At 58.0% G+C, this 18,864-nt stretch overlaps 2 protein-coding genes across 4 annotated transcripts in view; both read right to left on the bottom strand.

Annotated features, from left to right (window-relative positions):
• PAG1 (phosphoprotein membrane anchor with glycosphingolipid microdomains 1) overlaps positions 1-18,864 on the bottom strand; it is a 97,132-nt gene that overhangs the window by 7,752 nt on the left and 70,516 nt on the right. For all 3 annotated transcript variants that reach the window (XM_070391856.1, XM_070391855.1, XM_070391857.1), the window contains exons 2-6: positions 12,271-12,486; positions 11,480-11,531; positions 8,816-8,912; positions 5,360-5,940; positions 3,329-3,388 (exon numbers count right to left, since the gene is read on the bottom strand). In XM_070391856.1, coding sequence (XP_070247957.1) covers positions 3,329-3,388; positions 5,360-5,940; positions 8,816-8,912; positions 11,480-11,531; positions 12,271-12,392 — 912 coding nt within the window. In that variant the 5' untranslated portion in view covers positions 12,393-12,486. The remainder of the gene's footprint in view (positions 1-3,328; positions 3,389-5,359; positions 5,941-8,815; positions 8,913-11,479; positions 11,532-12,270; positions 12,487-18,864) is intronic.
• ZNF704 (zinc finger protein 704) overlaps positions 1-18,864 on the bottom strand; it is a 200,661-nt gene that overhangs the window by 160,665 nt on the left and 21,132 nt on the right. The gene's annotated exons all lie outside the window — the stretch shown is intronic.

Here is an 18,864-nt window from a genome sequence, read left to right as displayed (position 1 = left end):
GCCCACGAAGACCCGGCTCTCTCAGCCTGTGGCGGGCAGGAGGGGGCGCGGCAGCCCAAGGCCCCGGAGGGATGCGGTCTTTCTACATCGGAAGCCTCTCCCAGCTGACAAGGGGCTCCACTGCTTTACAAACTCGGCAGGAAGCATGTCTGAGACGAGTGATTCTCACACTGTGGGCACTGAACCAGCAGGATCCAGAAATTTACAGGAAAGGCAACTTCCGCCCCCAGAACCACTGAGGCAGAAACCTGGGGCTGGCCGGCCTGTCGCCCAGAGTGTGAGAGCCAGGAAGTGGGCCTGGACCGCCTGTCCCGCACAGCGCGGCCGGAGGCGGGTCCTGGGCTCTGCTGGTCGGCGCACACACACACGTTTGTAAGAGTCTAGCCCAGCCGTGGGCAAACTACGGCCCGAGGGCCGGATCCAGCCCGTTTGAAATGAATAAAACTAAAAAAAAAAAGACCGTACCCTTTTATGTAATGATGTTTACTTTGAATTTATATTAGTTCACACAAACACTCCATCCATGCTTTTGTTCCGGCCTCCGGTCCAGTTTAAGAACCCATTGTGGCCCTCGCGTCAAAAAGTTTGCCCACCCCTGGCCTAGCCCATTGCTTTTGGTTTCACCACGTGCTGCTGGTTCAGCGAACACTCAGAAACTTCGGTGGGAAACGCATTCTCATTTCCAACCAGCTAACCGAGAAGCGGAGTTGGAGGTCATCAGAGATGGGAAGACTTTCCTGTGCGAGGATCGGGCTGTCTTCCAAGCTACTCAGCGTCCCTAGCGTACCCACAGAGGCTCCAACAGTGAGAGCGACTTAGTTTGCCTTGGTGATGGGAGAGCAGGTGTACAGATTAGGAGGCGGTCTGGGCTGTTATTTTACTGTTAGAAATTGTGGTTGGAAATAAGTAGACGTTTCCTTCCTTGGCCCCGTGACCGATTTATAGAAACACCCAGGAATAATGAACATGTGCCCTGATTCCCGACAGACGCTCGGCCTGCGCGTGCGGAGGGCTCTGCCGCCTCCACGGCACCCCCGCCGGGGGGAGGGGGAGCTCCGCTGGCCGCTGGCCTCCAGGATGGCCGCTGGTCATCTGCACAAGGACGGTCCCACAGGCCTGGATAACCCGAAGGTTTAGGCACAGGAGCAACTGTGGGTGGTCTGACTATTCTGACGACTGTTCACCGAACATTCTCACCTTAGAGGTTCTAATGGAAAAATGACTCTCAAAATGAAGACGCAATTTCTTTGAATTTGGGAAGAATGAATAAATCGTCTGCTTTTCGTAGTGACTGCAGACACATGGGGCCTTTTATCCAGAAAGTAGTCCCAGCCGGAATGTGGACAGGTTATAGAGGGGTAAGTCGTGGGTGCCAGTGATGTGGGGGCCAGTCACGCTCACCTTCATCTTCGGGGTCACACAGGGGGACAGACACAGCGACGCCTGCGCTGCAAAGGCGACAGCCGGCCCCTCCCCTCCAGTTCCTTCCCTGGGGAGAAACCCTCTTCTAACAAATTACAGGCTCCTCCACTGATATCCCTGGACATGAGCACCACATGCAGAGCGTCACAGTGAACTTCCTGATAGAAGTTTCCCACGTCTCCTAATATTCCTCTTGAGTATCTGTCTTCTGTGACTATAGTTCTGTTTTGCATACAGGTTTCTCTTCAAGGCCTTAGCTTTGATTTTTTATTTTCTCTTTAAAATCTTTCATTTTTATTACTCAGTCTGTAGATTATGTTCTCATACATAAAGTTTCACATGGTCTTGGTTTATTTTAATAGGATTCACTTCCAGGTCTCTTATATAGGGTGTCCCAAAATTCACGCAAGATTTGAATTTTGCGTGAGCATCAACAACAACAACAACAAAAAATAAAAGCCTATTTTACTTGGTTTATTGAATCAGATTCTAATACCTGTTGCCCTTTGATTTCAATCCCTTCAATTTGATAAGCATTACCAAGTACCAATTATGGCCCAGGAGCAGGGACAATGAAGACCAATGAAGACCACGGCTTTGCATGTGTGCCAGCAAAGCCGTGGAGGCCATTTACCTGATGTGCTATTCCATACATAACCCTATACTGTATACTTTATGAATCAATAAAAAATTTACAATTTTTCATTATAAACCTGTATTTTCTATCAAAATTACTTCCTGCGTGAATTTTGGGACACCCTATACATTCTATTCTCTTATCCCAAAGGGGTGGCTCTGGCACAGTGTGGGAGATGCTGGAGGAAGGCCAGGGCCCGCCCGCCCAGGCAGGAGGGGTTGTGGGATGGAGACGGGACACGGAAGAAACCGTTTGGAGGTGGACTTGAGGGACGTGGCTATTGGCTGCATCTGAGGACGGTGAGGAACAGGTGTCAAGGACCACCCCCAGGTGTGGCTTACGCAACCGGTGGCCAGATGGCAGGTGCCTCCCCGGGGAGGACCCTGGAGGGTGGGCGGCATCACCCTCGGCAAGCCTCTGCTCCTGTCCCCGGCCGCAGTGCCTGCTGCTCCATCCTCTCGCAGACCCCCAAGGAGGCGCTGCCTGTGCCCATCACCACCTCTGCACGCGGACGGGACTCCCTGCCGGGTCCGAGGGCAGCCACCTGCAGCCGACCGCTGAGGGCGCCCAGCTCTCTGAGCCAGGAGAGACAGACAGGACAACGCACGGCTGGCCTTCACCTCTCACGCTCCCCGGACCTTTAACCAGCGCCTCCTTGGCCCGGAGCTGGGAGAACCTGCAAGTGGCCTTGTTGGCTGTACGCTCACGCCCTCTGCTTGCAGCCCCCTCTCGATGGCCTTCCCCTTGCGCGGACGGACATCGGAATGCCAACTAGACTCTTGTTCCTAAGTCCCTCTCTTATTCCTCCTCCCCCCACCCCCGGCTTTCCTGACCCTCCTTTCCTACTCGGTCTCCTTTACTCAGCGGACCTGCCCACCCACCTGCCAGTCCCTCCACCTGAGCCACTGCCGAGCCAGCACCCAGACCCAGCTCCCGCCGCACGTCAGAGAGGCTCAGCCACTCACACGGAGGGTCAGCGACGCGGGTGCACCAGGAGGGACTCTGGTCTCACCACAGGGGCTTCCTGGTGATTACAAAGCTATAACCCTCCCCTGGCCCGTGTGGCTCAGTGGTTGGGCATCATCCCATCACCAAGAGGTTCGATCCGGGTCACGGCACATGCCCGGGCTGTGGGCTCGATCCCCAGTAGGGGGCGTGCAGGAGGCAGCCGATCGATGCACTCACATCAGTGTTTTTTTCTTTCTCTCTCCCTCTCCCTTCTTCTCTCTAAAAACCAACAAACTCCTTTTAGAAAGCCACAGAACTCACCTCTTCGTCCGTGAGCGTCGGGTCTTCCTCGCGGGACTTGTACGACAGGGCACTGAACCTCTGTGAGGAAAACAGAAACGAGGGGGGGAGGGTGACGTCGATGCCGGCTGCCGCCTGTGTGTGGCATCTTTCTGTAAGAATGCTCTCAGACGACTGTTAGGAAATCGAGGATGTTCTGCAATGACATTGTGTAAAGCCCCAGAGGAATACACACGCAAGAAGCCTATTCTGTGATGTTTCTGGAGAGCCAGTAGCAGAGCAGACATTTCTTCCACTTTTGTATTTGAACCGGTCAGTACAAATAAGCCAAACAGACTACTGTTTCAATTCCTGTCAGTGACGGACTGATCATCAATGAAGAATCGATCATAAAAAACATGGCTTCTTTATGTCATGCCTGGATCTTGTGTTCGGACAGTGTGCACAAGTCGTCAGAAAGATTCCCGAGCCACCGGGAACCTTATCAGAGCTAACGCAGAGGCAGCTCGCACTGGCAGCAGGCTCCTGCCTCGCTTCTCCCACACATCTCCTGTCTCCGCACATTCTCCCCGATTTCAACAAACACGCGTCCTTTCAAACCCAGCCCTCAGTTCCCCGACCTCCCCCACCGCCCTCCTCCACACGGCCCCACAGCCGGACCTCCTCGTACCTGCACCACAGCCCACAGCCGCTCCACCATCCGGACTCCTGGCAACCCCGCCTGCGCTGGCTGCTGCCCGGGCCCCTCCCGGTGTCTGCCTCGGGGACCTTCCTTTCTGCTCCCCTGGCTCAGCCTCCCAGGCCCACCGTAACCTCAGCCCTGCCCTGGTCCCCGGGAACCCACCCTCACGGACAAACACTTTACATTCATGTCATCCTCTTTGGTTATGCCAAGGGCAAACATTACACTGTGTTTGTATTTCACGACTACGATCACCTTTGTAGGGGCTGTGGGCAGCTGATTTCGTGGAAAATCTGAAAAGTGGAAACGCTACGAGGACCGACTTAGTGCCAGAGTTCACTTCTGACCACGAACTCCAGACGGTCTAAAGGCTGCTACTGTCGGACTGACCCCTACGTGGCCTTCCTACCAGAACCTAAGAAGCAAACTTGCTTTTTTCTGTGCAGAACATAGTACCTAGATGTCAGCTGCCTAAAGAAGACCAAGCCCACGGGAACAGGAGAACGTCTCGGACCGTCACTCACACACCAGGTCACGGAAGCGCGGGAAAGCTTGGGGGTCGTGGCACTTAGAGCTTTGCCGAATATCTAAACGGGAGGGACGGGCTGCTGCTTAGAAATTGTCAAAAAACACAATCTCTCACTAAAAGTATAAAGTTCAGCCCTGGCCGGTTTGGCTCAGGGATAGCGCATTGGCATGCAGACTGGGTTCCAGGTTTGATTCCTGTCAGGGCACATGCTGGGGTTTCGGTCTCCATTCCCAATGGGGGGGCCTGCAGAAGGCAGCCGATCAATGATTCTCTCTCATCATTGATGCTTCTATCTCTCTCTCCCTCTCCCTTCCTCTCGGAAATAGATAAAAATATATTTTTAAAAAAGAGTACTGTACTCGATTGCTTAAAAAAAACAGTATAAAGTTAGTCGGACACAACCAATGGCGCCATGAATCGGCTCCTGTGCCTGCTCCTTGCTTTGAGGACTGGGACCAGAGAGGACAGAAGTCACCTGGCCGCTGGAGGAGATGGCAGGCAGAGGGCACGAACCGCGCGGCCAAGAGTCGGGTCTCGCGCCTTATTTCCTGGTTTCAAAAGGAAGAAAGCAGCATTTGGCCCTGATTCGACATGATGCAAAATCAGGAAAACATCCGGGTACGGTGCCATGAGAGAGCAAGTTGATAAGCTTGCGTGTTCAGTGTTTCACTACTTGGAGGGAAAAGGTCCGACACAGCTTCCACCAAAACAGCGCTCGTGCCTCCCTGCCCTGCACGCACGCAGGCCTGTGTGTGTGTGTGTGTGTGTGTGTGTGTGTGTATCTCCCCGAACACAGCCAGGAGGAGCCCAGGCCCCGACTCCTGTGGCCACAGGCGCTCACCTTGTTGGTCTCTTGGGTCCCCTCTGAGGCGCTCCTGTCCTGCGCCTGCAGGTTCTCGTTCTCGTCCAGCAGTTTCACAGGCACCGGCGGTGGGGCCTCCTCCTCTGCGTCCCGGGCAGGGCCCAGCACACTGTCCACGTTCATGCTCAGCCGACACTTTTTGTTCCTGTCCACCGAGGCGTACTCCGCGAAGTCGGCTCTGCCCGGGGCCTGGGGCGCCGGCGGCTCCTTGGGAGCGGGGGCCGCCCTGGACCGGCCACCAGGGCCTTTGCCCGGGGGTGCGGCCGCCTCCTTGATCTCCTTCACCGTCTCATACAGACAGTCCTCCACCATGTTCTCCTGGGACGAGCTGTCCTTGAGCACCTCGTAGGGCCCTTCCGCCCCTGCCCCCTGGTCCCCGTCCACGCTCCCGGCGCTGGCCAGCATGTCCACGGTGCTGTCCGGGGGGATCTGGGGCAGCTCCCGGCTCTGGTGGCCCTTGGGCTTCCCCGAGCCGTCCTGGGTGTCCGGCAGGTCGGAGGCGGCGGCCAGCACCTCCTCGTAATGCTGCGCGCAGGTCCCGGCACTGCCTTCCGAGGCGACTGGAGCGGACGGAAAGGGGAGAAAGACACCCCGAATTATTATCCCAGGGAAGTGCTGCTGTGCCTACTTGTGTGCGACTCTGCTGCAAGGCACAGGCGGCCCGCTTGTTAGGCGACATTCTCAGTTCAATCACGTCTTCCCGACAACATTTAGTGTCTTGGCTACACACGTGGCTCTCGGGGACTTTCACTACCTGCTGTGACCCCTGCTGGGACCTGGTGGGCAGCGGTCCCTGTGCCCAGAGTGTGACAGTGATGGTCATGACCCCTGTGAGCGGCGGGGCGCCCCACGGCGGGCGTGTCTGGCGCCCACGCTCCCTGGCCCTCCTGGCACCCCTTATTGGACCTTCCAAAGGTCACTTTGATTTGGCAGACGTGATGGGAATCATGGGGCAAAATGTGCCCTGCACCAGTGCCAGAGAGGCCTGCGTACCAGGTCTCCTTCCCTCGCCCCATTTCCACCTCCACCCAGAAAACCCGAATGGGAACCCTCGAGGGGAGGGCCATAGGTGCGGCCGGGAAGGTCCCAGATGCCAGGTCTCCGGGCACATTCTTGGTACACGGGCATGAAGGTGTGAGGGCGTGCACGTGGAAACGCACGCTGAACTATGCACTGTACCCCCCACTCACACGTGTTTATCGTGTGCGACTCTATCTGACATATCCCTGACATGTGCTTTGTGTGCTATGCAGTCTTCACACGGGGGGATTGTGTTTATGACGTGCAGTTTCAGTCTATTTATCTTCACTGCCTGGGCTGGGATGCTCCCGCTGGGCCCAGGGCGTGTTGGCCGCGGCAGGCACCTCGCTGTGCTGTCGCCTAAAACACTAAGTGAGAGAAGGAACGAATTCAGCGCTCAGCTCACCCTGAAAAGAACACCCGTCTCTCTTGGGGGGTTAGGAAGCATCCCGAGGGGCACCGGGAAAGTGAGGACGGACCCCACCCTCGAACTCCCTATCCCGTTCTGAAGGCTCTGCCATCACAGGGGACTTCTGCTGTCCGGGGCAGGTGTCTGTGTCACCGGGACGGGTGGGCACTGGGGTGTGGACCTGGTCAGTTCTGAGCGCACAGGGAGTCCAGAGTGCCAGGAAGCCAGCACACAGGCCGCCAACCTCCGAGCTGGGTGCTGTGCCCCCGGGGTGCAAGACACACACACACACACACACACACACACACACACACACACACGCAGGGCCTCCTGCCGCGAGAGGCAGGGGTGGGACAGGTGGTCCCAAGGATGTGCCCGAGACTAAGATGCTGAGTTTAAACACAGCCCCTCGGTGCACTGAGACCTCAGGTAAATGCCCAACCTGTGCAGGGAGAACCATGATCTCAAAGGGTCCTAGTCCCAGTCCCTGCAGCACCTGAGTGAGAGGTGATGGGGCGGGGCTGTGAGAGAGAGAGGTGATGGGGGAGGGGCTGTGAGAGGTGATGGGGCGGGGCTGTGTGAGAGAGAGGTGATGGGGGAGGGGCTGTGAGAGGTGATGGGGGAGGGGCTGTGAGGGAGAGAGGCGATGGGGGAGGGGCTGTGAGAGAGAGAGGTGATGGGGGAGGGGCTGTGAGAGAGAGAGGTGATGGGGGAGGGGTTGTGAGAGAGGTGATGGGGGAGGGGCTGTGAGAGGTGATGGGGGAGGGGCTGTGAGGGAGAGAGGTGATGGGGGAGGGGCTGTGAGAGAGAGAGAGGTGATGGGGGAGGGGCTGTGAGAGGTGATGGGGCGGGGCTGTGAGGGAGAGAGGTGGGGGCAGGGTGGGTCTAGGGCAGTGATGGCGAACCTATGACACGCATGTCAGTGGTGACACGCGAACTCATTTTTTTGGTTGATTTTTCTCCGGGCACATTCTTGGTACACGGGCATGAAGGTGTGAGGGCGTGCACGTGGAAACGCACGCTGAACTATGCACTGTACCCCCCACTCACACGTGTTTATCGTGTGCGACTCTATCTGACATATCCCTGACATGTGCTTTGTGTGCTATGCAGTCTTCACACGGGGGGATTGTGTTTATGACGTGCAGTTTCAGTCTATTTATCTTCACTGCCTGGCATTTAAATACAGTGGGGCCTTGACTTACGAGTTTAATTCGTTCTGAGACCGAGCTCGTTAAGGAGCTCGTTAACTCAAATTACTCAACTCAATGCAAAAAATCTGCCGAGAGACAGCTGGTATCTCAAAAAACTCGTTAGTCGGGACACTGGTAAGTCAAGGCCCCACTGTATATAAAATAAATATCAACAATATAAGTCTTTGTTTTACTATGGTTGCAAATATCAACAAATTTCTATATGTGACACGGCACCAGAGTTAAGTTAGGGTTTTCCAAAATGCTGACACGCCGAGCTCAAAAGGTTGCCATCACTGGGCTAGAGACAGTGGAAGCACCAGCTGAGTTGAGCGGGACAGAGCAGCCGGGGTAGGTGGGCAGGTGCATTACCAGGTGCCCATTGAGACAGGCGGGCGGGACAGTGGGAACAGAGCCGTGGGCCGAGGGCGAGGTAGGGAGGCAGAGCTCGGGTCCACACTGATGTTGGGGCTGAAGTCCCTCCGCTTGTGCTGCGGATCTAAGTTGGTGGAAACTGAGGCCGCGGCCCGAGCCACCCTCACTGCGTGCTGCGGGCAGTGACGCTGCTCACGTCAATGCTGCTCTCACAGGGGCAGGAGGTCCTGTCGGTAACGGCCACCTGCCAGCGGCTTCAGGACGAGTGAGTCAGCAGGGTCGCCCTAGCCAATCGGCACCCGAGCTTTCCGTCCCTGAGACGACTTTTGCTAGAACTGGTGCAAACAGTGAGCAAGTTCCTACTTCCTAGCCTTTGGCTACGCCTTTGGAGCCCTGGTCTTGGGGGATGAGTCCCGTGTGGCGTGTGTGGGGACTTACTGTCCCCGTTGGTGAGTGCGCCGTTCTGGTCGCTGCTGAGGGGCGCGTCCGTGGCCAGGCTGGTCACCGAGCGGCTGAACACCTCCTTGTCCGAAGGCTGCAAGAGAGACGCACGCGGTCAGACCGCCCTGCGGAGGGGAGTCCTAGCCTCTTTCTAAAAATGGGAACATCCGCAAAAGCCCACACCCACTACTTTGGTTTGGATGAAGGGAAATTAAATAGACGTCAGTTGCCCATGTGCTCGGCACATGGGCCGTGCTCTGCGCCTCGTGTGGCGAGGGGCTCCTTTCCCACGTCCTGGTGGGAAATTCTGCTGGACGGGGCTCTCCCAGCATCGCCAGGGCACGGGCACCTCCACCTGCGGGTCTGCAGATGGGCCCGGTGGGCGTGAGGGGTCAGCCCCTCGCAGCAGGGGAGGTGGGGACCAGAAGCCCCTGCTGCTCCTCGCAGGCAGTCCAGCACAGCCTCAGCCCTGGCCCCGGTGCTATAAACACTATTCTGAAAGGTGAGCCACGCCGAGCAAAGCAGGGAAAGGCCACCCGCTGCTGTCACCCGGGGGAAGAGACCCCAGTCTGCCTGGCAATGACCGCTAACGTCCTCAACCCCCGAGACTGCGCATACCCAGCCGGGTCTGCTTCCAGCTCAGAAACAGCCAGCTGCGAACAGGCGGGTCTGCAGCCTCTCGGAGCCTGACCCTCAGCCCTGGGAGGGGGGACGATGTGGGGAGCGAAGGCTTTCTGCTGGGCTCGACTGCGTAGGTGCATAGTCAGGCCAGGCCGAGCAATGGCTATGGGTGTCATCAAGTTGGTAGTTGATGCATTTCTACAAGTTCCCAGCTGGCCTCACGTGGCGCCTGAGCCACGGCTCCCAGGTCTGCCCCCATCCATGACGGAACACGCGGCCTATGGGGGCCAGGAGGCCGCCCTGGACCTGCTCCGGTTCCCCCTGGAGAACACTGGTGCGAAGAGCACTGGGAGCCTGGCCCGCGGGCCTCGAACATGTGACTCCGGACTGGGAGCCACACAACAGTGGAGTGCAAGTGGCTCACGCTGCGTCAAGGTCCCCAAGCTCGTGGAACTCGGCTGTTCCGCTCAGTGGAGGTGCCCTGGGGACGGGCCACTGTGGGAGGCGGCCAGGACCTCGAACAGATGCCAACATCGCAGGAGGGACGCTGCCTGAGCGGGTGTCAGGTGTGAAGGAGGAGGCCTCCCCGGTAACAATCCATCCAGCGGAATGACCACACCTGGGCTCTGTTACCACCTCTACCCTTAGCTGCCAGGAGAAAGGCCCACGGGAACCGGACCACCAGAGGCGGAGATGGGGTGGGACAAGGGCCGGGGGGTGGTGCTGCGAACCCCAGGATGGCAGTGGGTGCACCGGAGCAGAAGGGCAGGGACCCCCGGGGCTCCCTGGAGGAGAGGGTCCCAGCAGCTCCGCGTCTGCCTGGGCATTTGCAGGGCAGGGCGGCCAAGCCTGGAGATGCCTTGGGTGAACATGGAGCCTGCCTGCTGCCTGCAGGCTTTACGCCCTCCCCCCAGACAGGCTGACTCCACACATGCTGCCTGCAGGTGAGACCACGCCAGGACCGGGAGCAGGCTCTGTGTGGGCACCACGTGGGTACCGCGTGGGGGCTCAGGCAGGGCCTCTGCGAACACGAGGGTGGGCTGGCCCCACTGCTGGTCAAGGGCATGCACCTGAGCGCAGAACCCTTCTCTCTCACCACAAGGACCAGGCTGCTCAGGCGGCTCCTCCCAGGGGGTCCTGAAGTACCTTCTGGGCTGGGTCAGGACCCGGAAGACACTGAGAGCTGCAGAACACAGTGAGGCCAGGCCACACCTGTAGTGCTGGGGCTCCCAGGCCCTAGTGAGCTTGGTGGCCAGCTGTTAGGGGGTGAACTGTATCCTCCCCAAATCCCTGTGGAATCCCAGCCCCGCTACCTTGGGAGTGACCCTATTTGGGAGCAGGGTCATTGAAGATGAAACCAGTTAAGAGGAGGTCTCACTGGAGTCCTTGCAAAGGGAGAACTTGGACAGAGACAGGCGCACAGGGTGGGGGGCGGGGGGGGGAGGGTGTGGCACCACATGATGAGGGAGGCACCGCAAATGCCAAGGACGCCAGCAAGCCACCAGTGACACCCCCTCAGAGCCAACCCACTGACACCTCCTGGGATTCCGGCCTCCAGAGCTCTGAGGCAACAGACTTGCTATTTAAGCCACTCCATTTGTGGTCCTTCGTTATGACAGCCCTAGCGAATGACCACTGGAGCTAGAGTGGGGCGGACGCAACAAAGACACATCCCTGCCATAGTCTCTGGCTCCCTCAGGATCCCTCTCCCAGGCCCCGCACAATTGCAGCCGTTGTCAGAACCCCCCAGCAGCCTGGCTGTGTGCACAGGCCTCTGGCCGTGGTGAGCCTGCACCTGCAGGAAGGACCTGCCCAGGCAGCTGGGAGCTCAGGCTGTTCTTTCCGGAAGGAAATTGTCAGCTTGTGGGAACACGCTTAGATGAGTGGCTGGTGTTTGAAAACATGCACATATAGACACACACGCATGGAGGCACACATGCAAACACACAGACACACGAACACATGAAGATGCAAGTGCACACACATAGACACATGGATGCACATGTGCACACACGCACACACACATGCACTGGGGCTCACCACGTTCATCAGGTTCTCATGGTCTCCGCTGTACTGTCTCGGCTTCTTTTCTCTGAAATGAAAAATGAGATGTTCCTGTGATATCACACTCACCATCTAAAATCAAACACACTCCCCCTTCCCATCCTAATGTCAGACCAAGGTTAACTGCTAGGGAAGCAAAGCCGGACAGGCGCGGGCGGGAGGGGTCGGGGCGAGTCACAGCAGGGTCCCCACCAGAGGACCAGGCAGGATGCCGAGTGGACCCTGATCACATGTGGAACGCTGGGCGAGTGATGCCTTAAGAAAAGAGCACCCAGACATGTCTCCTGTTCTCCCAGCTGGAGGCTTTGCAGTCACACTGCGGGGGCCTCAGAAAATAATCAGACAAGACAAATTCTGGCACCAGGAAGGGTGCATGCTCTCAGGATGAGTCATGTGCACTTCCTTCCAGGCTGTGGAAAGTCCGCAGAGTAAAAATAGAAGTTGTTTTTACTCGCTCAGGCTAGGAAGCCATCAGTTTTAGAGCGCGTCACCACAGATGCAAAAGGCAACAGCGCCCCCTAGTGGGAGACTTGAGAACGACAGAGGCAGCTGCCCAGGCCTGGGAGCAAAGGCCCACTTGGTCCTGGTCACAGGGTCCCAGCCCTGCAGGCCTGGGTTCCACTGGGCAGGCAGGAGGGGCTCCTGGGTCCGGAGAGTCCAGCTCTGCTTCTCTTGACAGAGCCATCAGGGGAGGAAGCCACGTCCAGACTCTTCAATGACGCGTGTTGAGTCTCTTCTGAAGCCACTGGAAGGGCGCGGGCTCTCACCTGTCACAGCTGGAGCACAGGAAGATGAGGAAGGTGATGAGGAAGACCGTGGCGGCAGCTGCCAAGCTCCCCCACAGGGCAATCTGCAGGTGTCCGCCCAGCAGGCTCCCGGAGGGCCCCATGGCGGGAGCCGGAGGGGGCGCTGGCTGGCGCGTCCGTCAGTCCTCCAGACCTGGTGGCATCGGGCCGAGGGCTGCGTCTGCCGCAGAGACCAACCTGTTTGAAACAATGTCTCAGGTGACAAGGCGCCAGCACCTGCTAACTAGTCCCCGTGCCGCTCCCTCCCCTCCTCCCCCCCAGGTCGGCTGGGCAGAGTCAGGGTCAGGGTCAGGGAGGCGAGTGCCTGCGTGCAGGCCCTCCATCCCCTCACTGTCCAGGCCTGTGTCTCCTCCCCTGCACACGAAGGCGGGGCCCGTGTGCAGCGGGGTGTCTGATGGTGCCAGCACGTTAGCGGGTAGATTCCTTGGTGCCTTCATGTGCAGTAGGACCCAGGCCCACAGCAAGCACACATGTGCTGGAGTCTCTGACTCCCCGGGCACAGCATTCATTCCACAGCGGTCCCCAACGTGAAGCCTGCATCTTCCCCACCGTCTCCCCAGCTCTCCTCCCCTGCTTTTCTTCCAGAGGTTAGAGGTCAGTGCAGTCAAGGCCGTAGGATGTCTCTCATTCACCTCGAAAACAGCTGTCTGTCCGAGTAGGTGGCCGCCTGTGTTCAGGGCCAGCCTTCCCTGCGCTTCTCCAAACTCCCCTACGCACAGCTCCAGGCCAACGGGGTCTGTGCTGAGAACCAGCCCCAGCGGAAGACAACACCACAAACAAGGGCGGCGCAGCACAGAAGCGGTCCGGGACACCTTAGTGCGGGCCTGGGCCGGGCCTCTGCGAAATGCTTTCTTCATGAATCGCTGCCACGACTCTGCACGCACCGCTCCGCTAGCCCCGCACACACCGCTCCGCTAGCCCCGCTCCGCTAGCCCCGCTCACACCGCTCTTTACGCCCCGCTCCGCTAGCCCCGCACACACCGCTCTGCACGCCCCGCTCCGCTAGCCCCGCACACACCGCTCTGCACGCCCCGCTCCGCTAGCCCCGCACACACCGCTCTGCACGCCCCGCTCCGCTAGCCCCGCACACACCGCTCTGGACGCACCGCTCCGCTAGCCCCGCACACACCGCTCTGCACGCACCGCTCCGCTAGCCCCGCACACACCGCTCTGCACGCCCCGCTCCGCTAGCCCCGCACACACCGCTCTGTACGCCCAGCTCCGCTAGCCCCGCACACACCGCTCTGCACGCCCCGCTCCGCTAGCCCCGCACACACCGCTCTGCACGCCCCGCTCCGCTAGCCCCGCTCACACCGCTCTGCAGGCACCGCTCCGCTAGCCCCGCTCACACCGCTCTGTACGCCCTGCTCCGCTAGCCCCGCACACACCGCTCTGTACGCACCGCTCCGCTAGCCCCGCTCACACCGCTCTGGACGCCCGCTCCGCTAGCCCCACACACTCTGTACGCCCCACTCCGCTAGCCCTGCACACTCTGTACGCCCCGCACTGCTAGCCCCGCACACACCGCTCCGCTAGGTCAATGCAGGAGCTGCCCCCTGGTGGTCAGGGAGCTCTGCTCAGCCACAAGCCAGGCTGCCAGCTGCCAGCACAGCAGTGGTGGTGGGAGCCTCTCCCGCCTCCCAGCAGCCATAAGGATGTCTGACTGCAGCTTAGGCCTGCTCCCCACTGGCAAGTGGACATCACCCGAGGGCTGCAGGGCTGCCAGAGGGATGTCTGACTGCCAGCTTAGGCCTGATCCCCCAGGGAGAAAAAATGTATTTTCTTGAAAAAGACTGGCTGTTTCCGTTCTCATTGGCTGGAGGAGCTGTCACCGTATCTTGCCATCACTGGCAACCCCGCCAGCCAGCACTCGGCGGCCTGTGGCCACAGGAGCGCACAGAAAAACTGGGAATTAAAGCCGTTTCCACAAAGGCAGCTCAACGGGACCAAATCTGCTCCAGGTGAACTATTCCCCATAAACTTGAATATATAAGGTTGAGGAATAATAACAAAAAGCTGGAGAAAAAAAAACACACCGCATTGTGTATGCCTGCAATGTACACAGATGATTGTAGAAGACAAGGTGGCCGTGCTCCAGTCCTGGAATCAACAGGAACACTTCCTACACTCCCAGTGCATACACGCACCCCTTCCTGAGTAGGAGGGACTTCCTTCAACCCAGGTGGTTTGTAAACAACCTACAAATGGTCATGGTCAGGTCACAGGTGGCCACAGTGCCCGGCTCATCTGCCCCAGGCAGCTCTCACGAATGGACATCCCTGCCCCTTCTCTTAGGATTTGCTGAAACAATGAACCAGTCACTTTAAACTCAGACTACACATTGGTACCACAGTGAGCTATTAAGACACACCCAAGCAAGCACATGTCATGGCAGCTTAGGGATCCATGTGGGATAGTTCTATGCGTGGTGAAAGCACGCACAGGTGACCTGTATGCAGGCGTGTGCTTGCTTCCTCCATCCCTCCTCCATCGCACGGCAGCGTTCACCGGTGTCTGCTAAGGAAGTGCAGGTCTGAGAAAACAGTTGCCAGACCTGCGTCTCGTGACAGCTGTGGGCCTTCAGCGCCCTCTCATCTCTGTACGAGTCTCTCTTCTTTGAGCTCTCTCTCCCCAGGGGAGCTGACAGAGTACAATGAAATGTGTGAGGTGCCAGCCCATCAGAACAGTGTAGGGAGAAAGAGGATCGAAGCTATTAGAGCGGGCTTCTGAATAAAGGGTGTAACTCAGAAAAAATGTGTCTGAACTCCTGCCTAACTCCCCTTCAACTAGAATTGGCTGAGAAGCTACTAAAAGAAACACTTTTCCCCCAAAAGTTCTCATTGCGGACAAAAATCTCACAGTGAAGAGAATGAGCGTCGTCTGATATATGTTTCTTGGTCAGACACAATGTGATCTCTAAGGCCAACGTGCTTCCAGCTCCCAGGAGCTTCCAGTGCAGCTGGACAGACCAGGAGCAACACAGTCCGGGGGGCAGGAGAGGGGCAGAGGCAGCTGCCCTGGGAGGGGCCACACACAGGTGGTTCTGACCTCACAGCACATCTCCTGGGAATCATACTTCTCTGATCATCGCTGACTTAAACTGTGGTGGCTTACCGACAACTGAGACAGACTTGCCCTCCCCCAGGTGTGCAGGTGCACTGACCCCCAGGTGTGTAGATGCACAGACCCCCAGGTGTGATGCAATGACCCCCAGGTGTGTAGATGCACTGACCCCCAGGTGTGCAGATGCACTGACCCCCAGGTGTGCAGGTGCACTGACCCCGAGGTGGGTAGGTGCACTGACCCCCAGGTTTGATGCACTGACCCCCAGGTGTGCAGGTGCACTGACCCCCAGGTGTGCAGATGCACTGACCCCCAGGTGTGTAGGTGCACTGACACCCAGGTGTGCAGGTGCACTGACCCCCAGGTGGGTAGGTGCACTGACCCCTAGGTGTGTAGGCGCACTGACCCCCAGGTGTGCAGATGCACTGACCCCCAGGTGTGTAGGTGCACTGACCCCCAGGTGTGTAGGTGCACTGACCCCCAGGTGTGCAGATGCACTGACCCCCAGGTGGGTAGGTGCACTGACCCCCAGGTGTGCAGCTGGACTGACCCCCAGGTGTGTAGATGCACATGTGACTTCCTTGTTCTTCCTTCTTGGTGAGGAGACGGAGGCCTCCTGTGAGTGGTCCAGGGCTCGTCCTAGGAGGCTCTGGCCTTTCCTCCACAGCTGGGCCCCGTGCGGGGGGTGGGGTAGGTGGGGGGAGTGTTCCATGAGCTAAACACAGTGCTCAGGGTCCAGCTTTTGGGTTAATCTGAGCGGTGGTGGGAACACTGTCCTTCCCACGCCGAAGGCTTTCCCAGGCTCAGCGACAGAGGGAAACAGAAGGGAGCAGGAGGCGCGGTGTCTGGGAGGCCAGTTACCCCGATAGGAAGGGCCTGCCACAGGCCACACACTGTGCCCTTATCGACCAGGAGCCTCGTGGGAAAGACACTCCCAGGCTCCGAGTCCGCGATACCCTTGCTGCCCCAGGACCGCACTGTTTCCTGCCGATTCCTCTATCAAGGACGGTACTTTCTGAGTCCCCAGAACGAGTCCATCCCAGCAGGAATGTGCGAAGATTTGGGGCTCTCCCTCCTAGTATGTTCATGGTGATACGTCAGTCCTGTTCTCACCTGCCTCAATCCAGTCGCATTCAATTACAGACTATCATCTCCTCAAAGTACAAAGCACACCTCGCGGCCAGACCACGTGTGTGAACAGTCGCCGAGTTGTTCGACCCTGGGCAGAGGGCCCTGCGCTGTCCCTGCACTCACAGCTGGCCGGCGCCCACCAGCTGGGCACTGAGGTGGGCGTGTCGGGAAACAGCAGGTCCAGTTTCCCAGCTGCGCACAGTTCTCCTTGTTCTAGAACAGGCTCCCCGTCGGCTCATCGCTGGACAGTCACGACCGAGGCTATCATCTCACACTAACGTGATGTTGCTGTAAAGGAGGCAGCTCACCCCTCCCCCGTTTTATGTAATTTCAGGCTACGGTGGGAACTCATATTTGACCCTGAGGAAGGTCAGTGCATGAAGTTGTAGGACTTCTGTGGGGGATCCTTTCAAAAATTGGCCTGGATAATTATTTTGGACTAAAATATTTTGGATGAAATTATTTTGGTCCGTATTTTCTTATTCTTGCGTATCCATTCATTTCGTGATTTTAATCAATATGTGATTCAATCTGTAGAAAAATCGATGGCCTTTTACTTTACAAGCAGATTCATTGTAACCACAAGGTGGCGGAATAACGCCATCCTCGGCCCGACCCGCAGGCTCCTCAGGGAGACCTGGCTCTCGCTTGTTCTCGCTGCCTGTGCTGTACGCTTGTCACTGTAATTGTCCCCATCAACCTGGGCTATCAGCCTCCAAAATCACTTCGACAGGAAGGAAAACAGACACCAGACAGAATTAATGAGAGGTGCAGACCACGGCAGCGATCTGCCTTTTAGCCAAACGCTCTCGCGGGCAGGTGCTCTGATCCCAGGAATTGTGGGAGTGACAATTTGGCGGAGCGGGTGGTGGGAGCCGAGCCACTCGGCTCCTTTGAAGCAGGTTTGGGCAGCCGTGACTCACTCCCCTGGCATAGCTGACCTGGGGGGCCTGTAATTAAGCGAGATAGAAACCGCCTCCACTGTGGCCTGGTGGATGGGCCCAGCCCACGGGCACACCTCCTTCCTGGTCCTCTCGGGCTGTGGGCCCACGCGGTAAGATGACACAGAGCCACAGTCACCAAACGCGTTTACTGTGGCAAGGAGCGAGGCGCTGCTGGGCTCTGTCCTGGAGGCACCCGGCCACGCCCCAGGCCACGGCTCCACTGCCTCCCAACAGCACCGGGGCCCCCCCAAAGGGGTTCAGCTAAAGTATTTATATTCAGGCAGATATCTCTTCCGATTAAGGCAAGCCTGCTACACCGAACTTGGTGGTCAGGGCTGCTGTCAACACGGGATCAGCCAAGCAAATGTCTACTGTCCCTCCTGCCCCCCACCCCACCCCCTCAGCTAGAGCACAAGATTTCCTGCCAAATGAGGTGGTTGAAATGTTCTCCCAACCCCCTCCTTCCCTGAGTGTGTGTGTGTGGGGGGGGTGGAGGTTGGGGGGGATACCCATGGAGAGGGAGGTTGGGAGCCAGGGTCAGAGCTGCTCCTTCAGAGCCTCTTGCATCACTTACAACACCCCTGGGAGCCAGGCCCTGAGGCTTCTCTTGGCAGCAGCCCCAGGGAAACAGAGGCAGGACCCTGCAGGCTCCCCAAACCCAGGACGGGCCTGCGGCAGCGGCTGGAGGCAGAGGGAGCCGGCCTCTGTCCTGGGAGCAGGACATAAATCCTGTTGCCCTGTCAGCGTCCCCTGATGCTGCACAGACCCCACCATCGATCCACACAGGAAACGGACCCGGGCCCGGGTGGGGGAAGGGGCCTGTGTGGCTGTCACTCGTCTTTGAGACCAGAGAACTGGCATCCCAGAAGCCATAGTTTATTGCCGCCAGGGCGTTCCTGCCTCAGAAAAGCTATCAGGTCAGTGACTTGGATGGGCAAGGAAAGACTCCCCAGGGGGCTTCCTCCTGTCCTGACCTAAAAACAACCCCAAGTTTCCTACTTTATTTTAATGGTAAATCTCAAGGAGGGAGGGGGGAGGGGAAAGAAAAGGGAGGGTTGATTCTGAGGATCCCGGTAAGGGGCTCCATGCTGCCTAAGCAGGTCTAACTCATGTCTCAGAGGCTGCGATGGGCTCCTGGCCCTTCCTTCCGGCCCTGCCTGACTATTCATCTAAATGGAGGGCCCTTCGGGGCCAGGACGTGTCCCCCCACATCCCCTCAGAGTCCCAGCATCCATGTGAGTGGGACATTTTTATTGAGAGAATACTTGTTTCTGTGGGAAGAATGACGAAGAGATTCCCAAGCGGACTCTCAAAATACAAGTTTAGTTAATACTTTAAAGGTAAGGGAGACACGGAGAACACGAGATGAGCACGTCAGGTTAATGACTCAACCATAAGCCACGTGTGTCTGAAGGCC

Source organism: Myotis yumanensis, unplaced genomic scaffold, assembly GCF_028538775.1.
Source record: "Myotis yumanensis isolate MYYU_CA2020_CCGP unplaced genomic scaffold, mMyoYum1.0.hap1 SCAF_15, whole genome shotgun sequence".
Lineage (NCBI taxonomy): Eukaryota > Metazoa > Chordata > Mammalia > Chiroptera > Vespertilionidae > Myotis > Myotis yumanensis.
Note: the sequence above shows the minus strand (reverse complement) of the source record. Positions and strands in the feature narration are given on the sequence as shown.